Source organism: Gracilinanus agilis, chromosome 4 (genome assembly GCF_016433145.1).
Source record: "Gracilinanus agilis isolate LMUSP501 chromosome 4, AgileGrace, whole genome shotgun sequence".
Classification (NCBI taxonomy): Eukaryota; Metazoa; Chordata; class Mammalia; order Didelphimorphia; family Didelphidae; genus Gracilinanus; species Gracilinanus agilis.
The window spans coordinates 200,971,170-200,982,443 of NC_058133.1; the positions used below are offsets into that span (position 1 = coordinate 200,971,170).

Below are 11,274 nucleotides of genomic sequence, written 5' to 3' on the forward strand. Positions count from 1 at the left end.
CTCCCCCCCACCCCCACCCCCACCCCAACATCTCTCTAAGGGCTTTGGGTCAAACGTTATGCTCAGATTTCAAAATGCAAACAGACGTCCTATTGGCTTAAGAAAACGGACAGTTACGTTTCATTTCCTAGACGTGCCGGAGCTGGGTGTTTGTTTTTTGTCCTCTATCTTAAAAAGAAGCAAAGAACCCCCTTCCCGACTTCACTTGGGGTTACATGGGTGTCAGTTAGGGAAAGGAGGGTATGAGAAAAATCAAACTTCACAAGGTCCTCCCCTACTCTCTCCCCTTCCCCCCCACCCCCAGCTGGTTCTAAACATTTGGGGAACTATGTTCTGAAAAAGCTGGGGCTGGATGAGGATGGAGGGGGTGGGGTGGAGAGCCTGCCCGGAGCGCGCTTGGAGATCCCCCAAGCATTGGGTTCCAGAAGGTTTCCAACCGCCCCACCCCTTGGCTGGCTCCAGGAGGGTTTCGTGGTAGGGAAGCAGCTGCACTGGGCGGGCGGGGCCGGGGCCTGGGCAAAGAGCTGCCCCCGGGGACCCTCCCCAGGTCGCTAGGCCCGTCCGTGAGGCCCGGGGGAGTGCTGCGAGGGCTGGGGGCCCGACCGCGCTCTCCCCGCCGCCCCGTTCCGGGGAAGGGTCCTTTCCGAGGCCCTGGAGTTAGTCGGCGGAGGCGCAGGGAGGCCCGAGGCCCAGTGAGGGGCGAGGCCGCAAGCAGGCCCAGCCCTGCCCGGGGGTCGGTCCTCCTCCTTCACCCCCCCCTCTCTGTCCCCGGGGGCCGCTCCCCGCCGTCCCCTGGAGCAGCCCCAGCTTGGCCAGGCTTCTCCCCGCGCCCGGCCCGCCCCCCCCCACGGGGGTCCTCTCACAGCGCAGCGACTCCCTCCGCTACCTCCTCCCAGCCCAAAATGGCGGCGGCCCCGGACTCTTCGTCGCCCGCCTTCCCGGCCTCCTCCCTTCCCTTCCCTCCCTCCCCTTCCCTCGCTTTCTTTCCCCTCCCTCCTACAAGGCTGCGGATCCCTCCGCGCACGCATGCGCCCCGGGCGAGTCCCGCCTATCAGATTTTTTTTTTTTTTCTTCTCTCCACAATCCCCATCCCATTCTGTCCCTTCCGGATCTATTTCCAGCCCAGGACGCTATACTCCGTCGATAAGCTCTTGAATTGGACCGGGGAAGAGGTGTCCCCGCCTTCGATTCGTCACCAGCGAATAGTGACAGGGATAGATAGATAGTGACGAGTGCTGTTGACCAATGAGAGGCCCAGGAGGCGGTACGCCCGAACAGGGCCTGTCGGGTTTTGGAGTCCATAGGGCGTGGTTGTGGAAGTGAACGGGATTCTGTTCCTCTTTCCTTGACTAGAGAAACTACAATCCCTAGCAGGCATAGCGATTCACTCACTTTCCACTCCCCCCCCCCACTCCCCGATGTCCTCGTGCGCTTGCGGCTTCGTAGAGCTGTTATTGCAGTCGCTGCAAGACAATTTAAGCAATAGGAATTACGGACAAGGGGTTGCTGCGCAGTCAGACACACAGCCGTTGTCGTGTGTGGCAGCCCTTGGCAACAAATAGGTCAGTTTATGTTTCCAAAGCTCTCATCTCCAACTATCTCGTCATTCTGGCGAATTGAGCCTCACCACCCTTTCCAGGAGAATTCTCTGTGGGAATATAGCCACCAAAATGCACGGGGTTCTCACCCCCTCAGTTTGGACTCCAATTTCTCCATCCTCGCCCTCACTCCCTCTTCACTTCCGGTGCCAGGGGCCGAGAGGGAGCAGGGCCCGGCCCTAGCCGGCATGGACGCTTTACCCTATCCCTGCTGGCTATGGAAGAGGCTCAGCATTCCGTAGGGGATGGGGAGCAGGGGGCGGGGGAGGTTTAGCTCCCTCAGCCAGAAAGAACTGGGCGTCAAGATCACGGACAGAAGCCTTATCAGGGGAATTGCCCCTTTAGCAGTGGGGTGTTTGTACTAGTCTTCAGCCCAGGCTCTTCCTCTCAGCCACTTTAGTCTCAGCTAGGAATCCCATTCCATTCCTCTCATCTTGGCTTCATTTTACTTTTAGGATTTTCTTTTCCTTTGTCCTTTACATCTTTAGGTTTTAATTCACTACCCACTCTCCACCCAGGTCCTTGCCATATCTACATCCTAGAGTGGTAAATGGGTGATGGCTGTCCAACTTTTCTGCCAGTTCTGCTCTCCTTCCCTTTAGGCTTTGGTTATATGGAGAAGCGTCATCATGTTTTTAGAGTGAAAAACTGAGGAGTTGGTCATCAGTTCTCCTGCTTGTGGCAGACAACCCACCCCAGCTGAATCTCTCTAGTGCCCTGAATTCAGAGGCTTAGATGCCCTTTACCCAGGTGTAGGTAGCACAGGAGGGTAGATTTGTTTGGGAAATCCAGTGGAGGGATCAATTTGTGAGCCCATTTTAAATTTGACCCTTCCTCACTGGGGGAAGTGAGGTGGCTTATCTTAGGCCCTGGGAAGTCAGCCTCAGCTCTCCTTCTGCTCTGGGTTCTCTTCAGGCTCACCTATCACAAAATGGCTTCCCTTTCCATTGCTCAAGGAGTCCCAGGAGGAGACCGAGAACACCCCCCTCCCCCCCCTTGAGGTTAGCCATAAGGCTTTTGTTGTGTTCTCCTTTACAGCACAGACCATTATAGAGAAACTTCTGCTCAGGTTTCATAGAAAAGAGAAACATCCTCCCTGTCACTTCCCCTAAACCTGGAAAAAGCCTTCCTGAACCTGTACTGACCTGGAGAAGACAAAGGTAAGTGGGCCTTCTTTTTCTTCTCCTTTAAAAAAATTTTTAAACCCTTACCTTCCATCTTAGAATCAATATTGTGTGTTGGTTCTAAGGCAGAAGAGTGATAAGGACTAGGCAGTAGGGGTTAAGTGACTTGCCCAGGATTACGTAGCTGGAAAGTGTCTGAGGCCATATTTGAATCCAGGACCTCCCATGTCTAAGCTTGGCTCTCTATCCACTGAGCCATTTGACTGCTTTCTTAAGTCTGCCTTCTTGGCAGGGAATGACCTAGACCTGAATCCTGAACTTGAATGTGGAAGGGACAGACACTTAAATGATGTAGAGATCATATATATACATGTGATGTAGAGATCACAAACTCTGAGGCCTGGTGATGTGTGGGAAGTAGCAGACGGATCACCGAATTTTGTAGAGTTTGGGGGGCAGATTCCACAGGAGAGGTGTTTCTAAGTTTGTTTTGTATTTGAGGAGAGTTAAATAGGGATCTGGAGACCTGGGCTCAAGGCTAGAGGGTGCCATTTATTATCAGTGTGACCTCCAGTAAATCACAGCCATTCAACTTCAGTTTCCTCCTTCACTAAGTGAGAAATTTAGAGTCTGTGATCACTCAAGTTCTCTTGCCTCTGTTGTTCTACAATTCTCCTTTTACTGTGTTCTGCCTCTATCCCCCTTGTAGAAATGCCCAGAACCAAGTCATCTCTTGATGGGAAAATCCCTTGCTCCCACTACATACCCTTTCCCTACAACTAGCCCAGGAGTCATATTTAATCTTGACTTTTTAGTGGAGGTGTTGGAAGAAGAAAAAAGTGCCACAGAAGGGGATGCAGCTGATTCAGTAAGGTGTAAGGCTAGCATGGGATGTAGAACAAACCAGTTTTTGTAGTGACTCTCTTGTTCACTACAATGTAGTCCATATCTTTGCACACATTCTCTTAAGAGCAGCATAAATAAGGATATGCTTCTTTATTTGAGAGACAGGTACTTGGCTGTATATATGGCTTCATAGTCTTCCAAATCCACAAAATACTCAGCCTTATTATTTGTCTTCCCAATCTCCATCCTGGCTGCCACCATTATTCACTGAGGATTTTGCTACAGAATCACCCTCCTTAAAGAAAATAAGCATGTGCTTTCAGCCAGCCCAATTCATCTTCTTCCTCTACCCCCAGGTAGAACCTCATAGAAAGGACAGGACTGTCCAATATTAACTACCTCTTCCTGTTTATTGCCTTTTTTCTTTTTACAAATGTGTATGCATGTTTATATTCCAATTTCCTTCCCATAAGACTCACACATTCTGGATGCCCCCTTCTCCCCTGCAGTCTTTTCCTCTCTTAGGGCCACAGCCCAGTCAGTGCCTACTTGTCCAATCTCTCACATTTACCTTTCTTTCTTCCTTGATTCTAGAACTCTTGGATCTCTTCCAGCCTTGGTGTACCATCTGAGCCTTCTGATACTGGTAGCTATAGGCCCCTGACCCCTGGGATGGACAACCCATTGGAGTGGAAGGAGCCGGCAAGGACCAACAATGGCAGCAGTGGACAAAATGGGACATCCCAATTTGAGAGCCCAGGGAGTGGCCCTACTGAGGCACTGGTTCGGAGGAAGCATAGACGGCGGTCCTCAAAACGCAAAAGACATGGTTGGCGGCCCTATCTGGAGCTGAGCTGGGCAGAGAAGCAGCAACGGGATGAACAACAGAGCCAACGAGCCTCCAGGGTTCGAGAGGAGATGTTTGCCAAGGGGCAGGCTGTGGCACCCTACAATACCACTCAATTTCTGATGGATGACCATGACCTTGAGGAGCCAGACCTGGAGAACCACCAGGGGGTACCCCACCAGGGTTCTGGCTGGGAAGAGGAAGATGAAGAAGAAGGTGGGAGTACTGGGGACCTTGATGGTCGAAGGAAGGCCCAGGGTGAGTTCCTCCAAAGAGACTTTTCAGAAACCTATGAGCACTACCAAGTAGAAAGCCTCCAGGGCCGAAGTAAGCAAGAACTGGTACGGGACTACTTAGAGCTGGAGAAACGGCTCTCAAAGGCTGAGGAGGAGACAAGGAGGCTGCAGCAGCAGCGAGACCCCCTGGGTCCTCACCCCTGCCACCGGGCCCAGGAACTGGCAGCTGAAGTGGAACGATTGAAGATGGAGAACCAGCGGCTTCGTCAGGAGAATGAAATGTGGGGTCAAGGGGGCAACAGCCCCAGTGGTGATGTGGGCACCTAGGGAAGCCCTGTCCTAGCCTCTCCCCAGCCCCTGTGGTAAGAGAGGCTTTCTAGCAAATAGGGGGTGTGGGGGTGCAAGGCAAAGAGAAGGCATCCCTTCTGCACTCCTTTTACCTGCCCAGCATAGTATCTAAGGAGATTTGCAGTATCTGTGTTCTTGGGAAGCCCTGCCTTCAAACTCTGGGCCTCAAGGCCTAGCTCTGGACAGAGACCCGTAGGAGCAGAGTTCCAGGTTTGAACTTCTCCCTCCAGCATGCTGCTGCTTCAGAGGAGAAGTTCCATCAGGACAAGTTAAGTTTGTTTTCTTGCTGTCCCTTGTTTTATTTTTTCTTTAGAAAAATTAAAATGGCTTGATGACAGCAAAGGGGATTTGGGTAAGAATTGTATCACTGAGATGGGAAGGATCCTCTAGATCTCCTTGGGAGATGGTGAGACCTAGAGAGGAAGGCCATGGGTTTGGGGTCCTGTCTCCTCCTAAGTTAGAACAATAACTTCTCTTAGGTGACTGAGAGAAACCCAGACACTGGCCTGTTCCCTCTCATTCCCCTTTCTCTGTCATTCCTTCAAGAAAATGGAGCTGATGTCAGAACCCTTGTACTATTCAATAATAATAATGATGTTGATAGTTAGCATTTATGTAATCTTAATTATGTGCCGGGCAATATGCTAAGCATTTTACTTATTGACTCATTTGAGCCTTAAGACAACCCAGTGAGCTAGGTGCTATTATCGTCCCATTTTACAGATAAGGAAACTGAGGCAAACAGGTTCTATAACTTACCAAGGTGACATTATCATAGCTAATAGTAATAGCTAACATTTATATAGCATTTAATATGTGCCAGGCACTAGTCTAAGCTTTTGATAATTATTTCATTTGAACCTCACAACAGCCTTTCCAGGTAGGTGCTATTATTATCTCCATTTCACAGATAAGAAAACTGAGGCTAAGAGAGGTTAAGTGACTTGCCTAGTGCCACATAGCTAGTAAGCATCTGAGGCAAAATTTGAACTAGGGCCTTCCTGACTGCAGACTTGGCATTCTATCCACTGTGCCAACCTGCTTCTTGCTAAGCAAGGACAGCTTATTGGGTTGCCTGAACATCCAGTCTTACCCTCACCATTATCATTTTGGGATTCCAGGTATTCCTATGTTCCCTACCTTCTGACATGCCTTTTAAATGGTAAGTCCCTAGGAAATGAAGGAAGCCCCCCAAAAGGCAGTGTACCCAACAGAAGTAGAAGAGAGGTTGACATCTGGCCCTTTGGTAAATCCACAAACACAAAATGCTTTCTATGTGTCAGGCATTGGGGATGCAAAGACAGTGAATGAAACATTCCCTTTTGGCAAAGATCCTGACGTGGGGAGATACCTTTGTCATGTCTGAGCTATAAGGAGAGCATTTCATTAAGAGTTGAGTGGGTAAAGGTGGGCCCCATGCTGGCTCTTTTGACCATCTCCACAATCAGCCTTGACCATCTTATTAGAATCGGTGCACGTAGTTGAAGGGGATGGGAGAGAACAGCCGGCTAATAACAGTCTCTTCCTTAGGTCCAACTCAATTGATTGTTGGGGCTTAGGGAAGGGGAGCAACAAAAACAAGGTCTGCCTTTTACCTTTGGGGTCTGGTAATGGACTTATACTTTCAGCTCCTTCAGGCATCGCTCTTCTTTGCAGCTCTCCTAGATGAGAGGGAGGGAGGGGAGGCAATGGGACTTCAAGCTGGCAGGGGCCTCAATCCAGTGCGAGCCCACCAAGGTCCTCAGGGTCACACAAGCAATAAGTGGAAGCACTAGAATTTGAACCCAGGCCTCTTGATGTTAATTCTAGTGCTCTTTCCACTCTAGCCTGGATGTCCCTTCAGGGTCTAATGTAATGATCCTTTAAAATACAGAATGAGGAATCAGCCTACTCACCAGTGAGCCCTAGGGTTCACATTAGCCCCCTACTCTGACCCAAGCAAGAGCCCTAGGGTTCACATTAGCCCCCTACTCTGACCAGGCTTAGTTAAGTCCTCATTCTACCTTTTTTCCCCTCTCCCAAATAAAGTCCCTGGAGAGGGAGGATTGCCCTTTCCTGATGATAATGATGGAAGACTGTTGGGCAAGGGACTGCTCAGAAAGGGGAGATAGTTAAAATTGCTGGCAAGTCAGTGGGTCAGTTAGTGCTGACTCACCCAGGAGTAATGCTGACACTGCTAGGTCCCTCTGGCACCTGCCTGGGGTGGGGGGTTGTGTGAAGGGTAGTTTTCAGGACAGTACAGTGACAGAGATCTTCTCACTGGGGACCAGAGTATCAAAGGTTACTTCCAAAGGGTTTTACAGGCAAAGCAAAGCTGTGCTCCTGGGAACAAATGCTCAGGGAATATGTGTTCTCAGCTGGCAAGTTTCTGGTTTGTTTCTGCAGCCATACCTAATCTGGGGATGTTACAAAGGATGGCTGAACGAAGAGGACATTCCTGAGCTGCTGGAGATGGGGACTTTACACTAGGCATTGAGGAAATCTGTTGGAAATGGGGTCTGAATGGGAGAACAGCCTTTACCCTGAATCAATTATATTTTGAAAGAATTGACTGGAGTTGGGAAGAGAGTTTCAGCGAATTAAAGGAGGGGATTTAAGTGAATGTTTGGGGGGTATCGGAGGAGGGGAGAATGGTGTGTATATCTATGACAGTGCCTCAACCCATGACTACTTAAGCCTACTTTTGTTTGTAGGTGTTAAACTGTTCTCCTTAAATGAAAAGCTTTTCATTTCATTAGAGCTGGAAAGCGGAAAGGTGAAGTTTTTGGACTAGTCCTTAGCAGGGTAGTTGATGTGAGATTAAGGTGAAAAGAAGGGACCAGTTTGTTCTTTCTCTGCCTCCCACTTCCAGGCCCACGCAAACACTTACCTTCTCTCTAGCTGCCTGAAAGAAACCCACTGGGGAAGTTGTTAAGCCGCCCCCCCCCCCACTCCAGTTTAGCAGCAGAGGCTATTATCAGGCTCTTTTTAACCAATTTGTTTAATTTAAGGAAGGAAAGAAGAAGGGAAAACTTGGAGGAAGAGCAGCTAAGGAAGACCTCTTCCTGCCCTGAGAAAAAGTTTCATTCCTTCCATTCATTCCTCACACCTCCCCATACCCCAAATTTGGGACACAGGCCTCACCTGGCTCTCCCTGTCCCCAGTTCCCCCCACGGTTGAAGGGGAAGCAGAAATAATAGACAGATTTGATCTTGAGTCTTCCAGGTTTGATTTTAAGGGGCAGAAGCACCTGAAGATAGAGTGGGGATCTTCTGTCATCCACTGTGCTGCCTAACTGCTCCTAAGAGTGTCACTTTTTTTTTTATTTTTATTTTATTTTTTTTTTTATTTTAAACCCTTAACTTCTGTGTATTGACTTATAGGTGGAAGAGTGGTAAGGGTAGGCAATGGGGGTCAAGTGACTTGCCCAGGGTCACACAGCTGGGAAGTGTCTGAGGCCGGATTTGAACCTAGGACCTCCCGTCTCTAGGCTTGGCTCTCAATCCACTGAGCTACCCAGCTGCCCCTAAGAGTGTCACTTTTAACACTGCCTTCGGTTTAGGAGCATGAAACGTGAGATTATGAATTGGGGCACTGTGGGACCCTATAGATCAGAGGATTATTAACCTAGTATCTGTTATCTGTGAACAGATTTCAGGGAGTGAGAGGTGTCTGTAAACTTGGATGAGATTATGTTTTTATTTTCACCAACTAAGTACAGCATTTCCTCCAATTATTTAAAAGTATTATCTGGATGAGAGGTCCATAGATTTCACCAGATTGCCTAAGGGGGCCCATGATACAAAAAATAAGAACCCCTATTGCAGGTAGTGCTGGTGTAGTCTTCCCCCTCACCCTTTACAAAGAGTTGGAAGACAAGTGAGGGAGATTATGAGGAGGGTTACTTTTTTTTTTAAACCCTTCTAAGTATCAGTTCTAAGACAGAAGATCTACAAGGATTAGGCAATTGGGGTTAAGTGACTTGCTCAGGGTCACACAGTAGGAAGTGCCTGAGGTCAGACTTGAACCCAGGACCTCCCGTCTCCAAGGCAAGTTAATGCTACTTAATTGCCCCTGGGAGAGTCACTTTTAACACTGTCTTCATTTTAGGAGCATGAAACATGAGATTATCATTGCTCTAAACTAGGAGAGATGAGTACTCCCAGAGAAGAACATTTAACACCTACCACTGTGAAGATGACCCATGGTGGCTTTTTGGGGGAAATGTTTAGCTAGTGGCTCCATGGGTGGCAAAATAGAAATTGGTGCTCATAAATACAGAGAAAAGCTTTGTAAGCAGAAATAGGGATTTTAAATGAAACTCTTAAAGTCTACCTGAATAAGCATAGTTCAACATGACTATATAGCCTGTGAGGTTTTGCAAAGGCCTCTACCTTGGGATATCCTGTTCCATCCTCACAACAAGACTGAGAAAGCCAAGGGACATACCTATAGCAAGGCTCTGAGGTAGCATTTGAACCTGGGTCTTCCTGATTGCAAGAGCAGGGCTCTCTTTTTATTCCATGGGGAACTTGGACCACCCCCCCCCCCATTCTCAGTCAGCCCTCCTCTCTACCATCACCAGCCTAGTCTTGCCCCTCCCCTTAATCCAGCACCCTAAAAGCCACCCTGCTCCCTGGGCAAAGACTCACGGCTTCCTCCGCTTCCCTCCAAATTGGCCCCCTCAGCAAAATGGGCCCAAGTGGGGAAGGGAAGGGAGTTCTTTGTCCTTCCCAGACAGCTACTCCTTTGCTGTCCATGTGCCTGCTCCTCTCAGGCTTAACTTGGGGGGCAAGAAATCCCCAGGATATTTAGACCAGGAGCCCACCCTCTTCCCTTCTTGGGGTCTTAGGCCTTGCTACATTAGAAATGGAAACATCCAGGGGCTCTTACTGGGTGGATATCAGATCCCAAATCCTGAGGCCCAAAGCCATTAGATTCCTGAACTTAGAAAAACCCCTAAACAAAGACTCCCCTGCGTGCCCTAGAGAATGGCTCAAAGGCTTTCTGAGAGAGGAATAGGGTTGGAAGGGACCAAGGGCAGGCATGGGGGAGGGCACAAAAGATTGTCTTGGCATCCTGGAAGGAATATCAGAAGAGGGACTGTGGGTGGGCATGTGTAGGCGGGCATGTGAGTGCGCAGGCACTCATGCACTCGGCTTGTACGTGCCAAGTATGGCCCGGGGAGGTACTGGCCCTTTAAGTGGGGGTGCTAGGTACAGTTGTGCCTTTTGCCACAAATACGGGGCATTCTGGGCATGTGCAAGAGCCTAAGCCCTGGTTAGGAGGAGGCGAATGGGTTCCGTAGGCTGCCAGGCCTGACTCCCCCAACCTCCAGCCCTCTCCTTCCTTGCCCTTATCTCCTCCCAGATCCCAAGCCCTGGCCAGGCCACCACGGAGCCCCCTGGCTCTTGGAGCCAGAGACTCTCTTGGGCATTGGGGGTGGGGGTGGGGAATAAGACCTCTGATCCATTAAGGGCCAGAGAGAAGTCGTCCTGGAGCAGCCGTCCAGCACAGTGGCCTCTGCCTTCCAGTGCTTTGGAGCTTCCCTCTGACGAGCACCCAGTTCCCATCCCATGCCCCCTTCCACCCTGGCAGCCCCTGGCCCTGGGCACATGTGGCACATGGAATTCATGTACAGGACCACCTGCCTAAGCACATGCTGCTTCTCCGGAGCCGTGGGGGAGGGGGCTTCCTCCTTTTCTCAGTCTTTTTTTTTTTTAAATTCTAAAGTCTGTGAACTGACAGACGAATCAAACCTATCAGTGATAAAGCTAAAAAGACCTGCCCCCCCCCCATCATGGGGGGCTTCCAGTCTAAAGTCATAGGGGAAGGAGTGACAGGCAAAAGATGGGGGGAGGCACAAGCTCAGCTATAGGAATCATCTTCTCGGAACAACCTTTCTCATCATGTTCAGCTCCTGATAAAGAACCTGCAGTAGCTCCTTATCGGCCATTTGAATCAAATCCAGGCTGCTCAACCAAGGCCCCTTTACCAAATGGCTTCCCTTCCCTGCCCTCCTCAGCACAAACGCTTACTTTAGCCAGCCAAACCTGTCCCCATTCATCAGGGGCACCTCAGGCCCTCACTCACCCTTCCCTCTCCCATCCCTTCGGTCCCCTCCCAGCTCTCAGGGCTCTAGTCATGACTATATATGAGAGCCCAAGAGGGCACTTAGTCTAACCCTTTCATTTTACAGAGGTCCAAAGGAGAGGAAGTGATTTGCTCAGGGTCACAGGATCTCTCTCTCTCTCTCTCTCTCTCTCTCTCTCTCTCTCTCTCTCTCTCTCCTGTCT

The 11,274-nt window shown here is 49.8% G+C and overlaps 1 protein-coding gene across 2 annotated transcripts; it reads left to right on the forward strand.

The window, feature by feature from the left end:
• Positions 1 to 1,481: 1,481 nt before the first annotated feature.
• On the forward strand, positions 1,482 to 5,565 carry HEXIM2 (HEXIM P-TEFb complex subunit 2). 2 transcript variants are annotated; one of them, XM_044673392.1, is made up of 3 exons: positions 1,482 to 1,562; positions 2,637 to 2,758; positions 4,163 to 5,565. In XM_044673392.1, exon 3 carries the CDS (start codon positions 4,241 to 4,243, stop codon positions 4,976 to 4,978), a length of 738 nt encoding a protein of 245 aa, XP_044529327.1. In that variant the 5' UTR covers positions 1,482 to 1,562; positions 2,637 to 2,758; positions 4,163 to 4,240; the 3' UTR covers positions 4,979 to 5,565. The 2 variants fall into 2 exon arrangements, with proteins under 2 accessions (XP_044529327.1, XP_044529328.1); XM_044673393.1 differs by lacking the exon at positions 1,482 to 1,562 and having other exon boundaries at positions 1,923 to 2,758.
• The last annotated feature ends 5,709 nt before the right edge of the window (positions 5,566 to 11,274 follow it).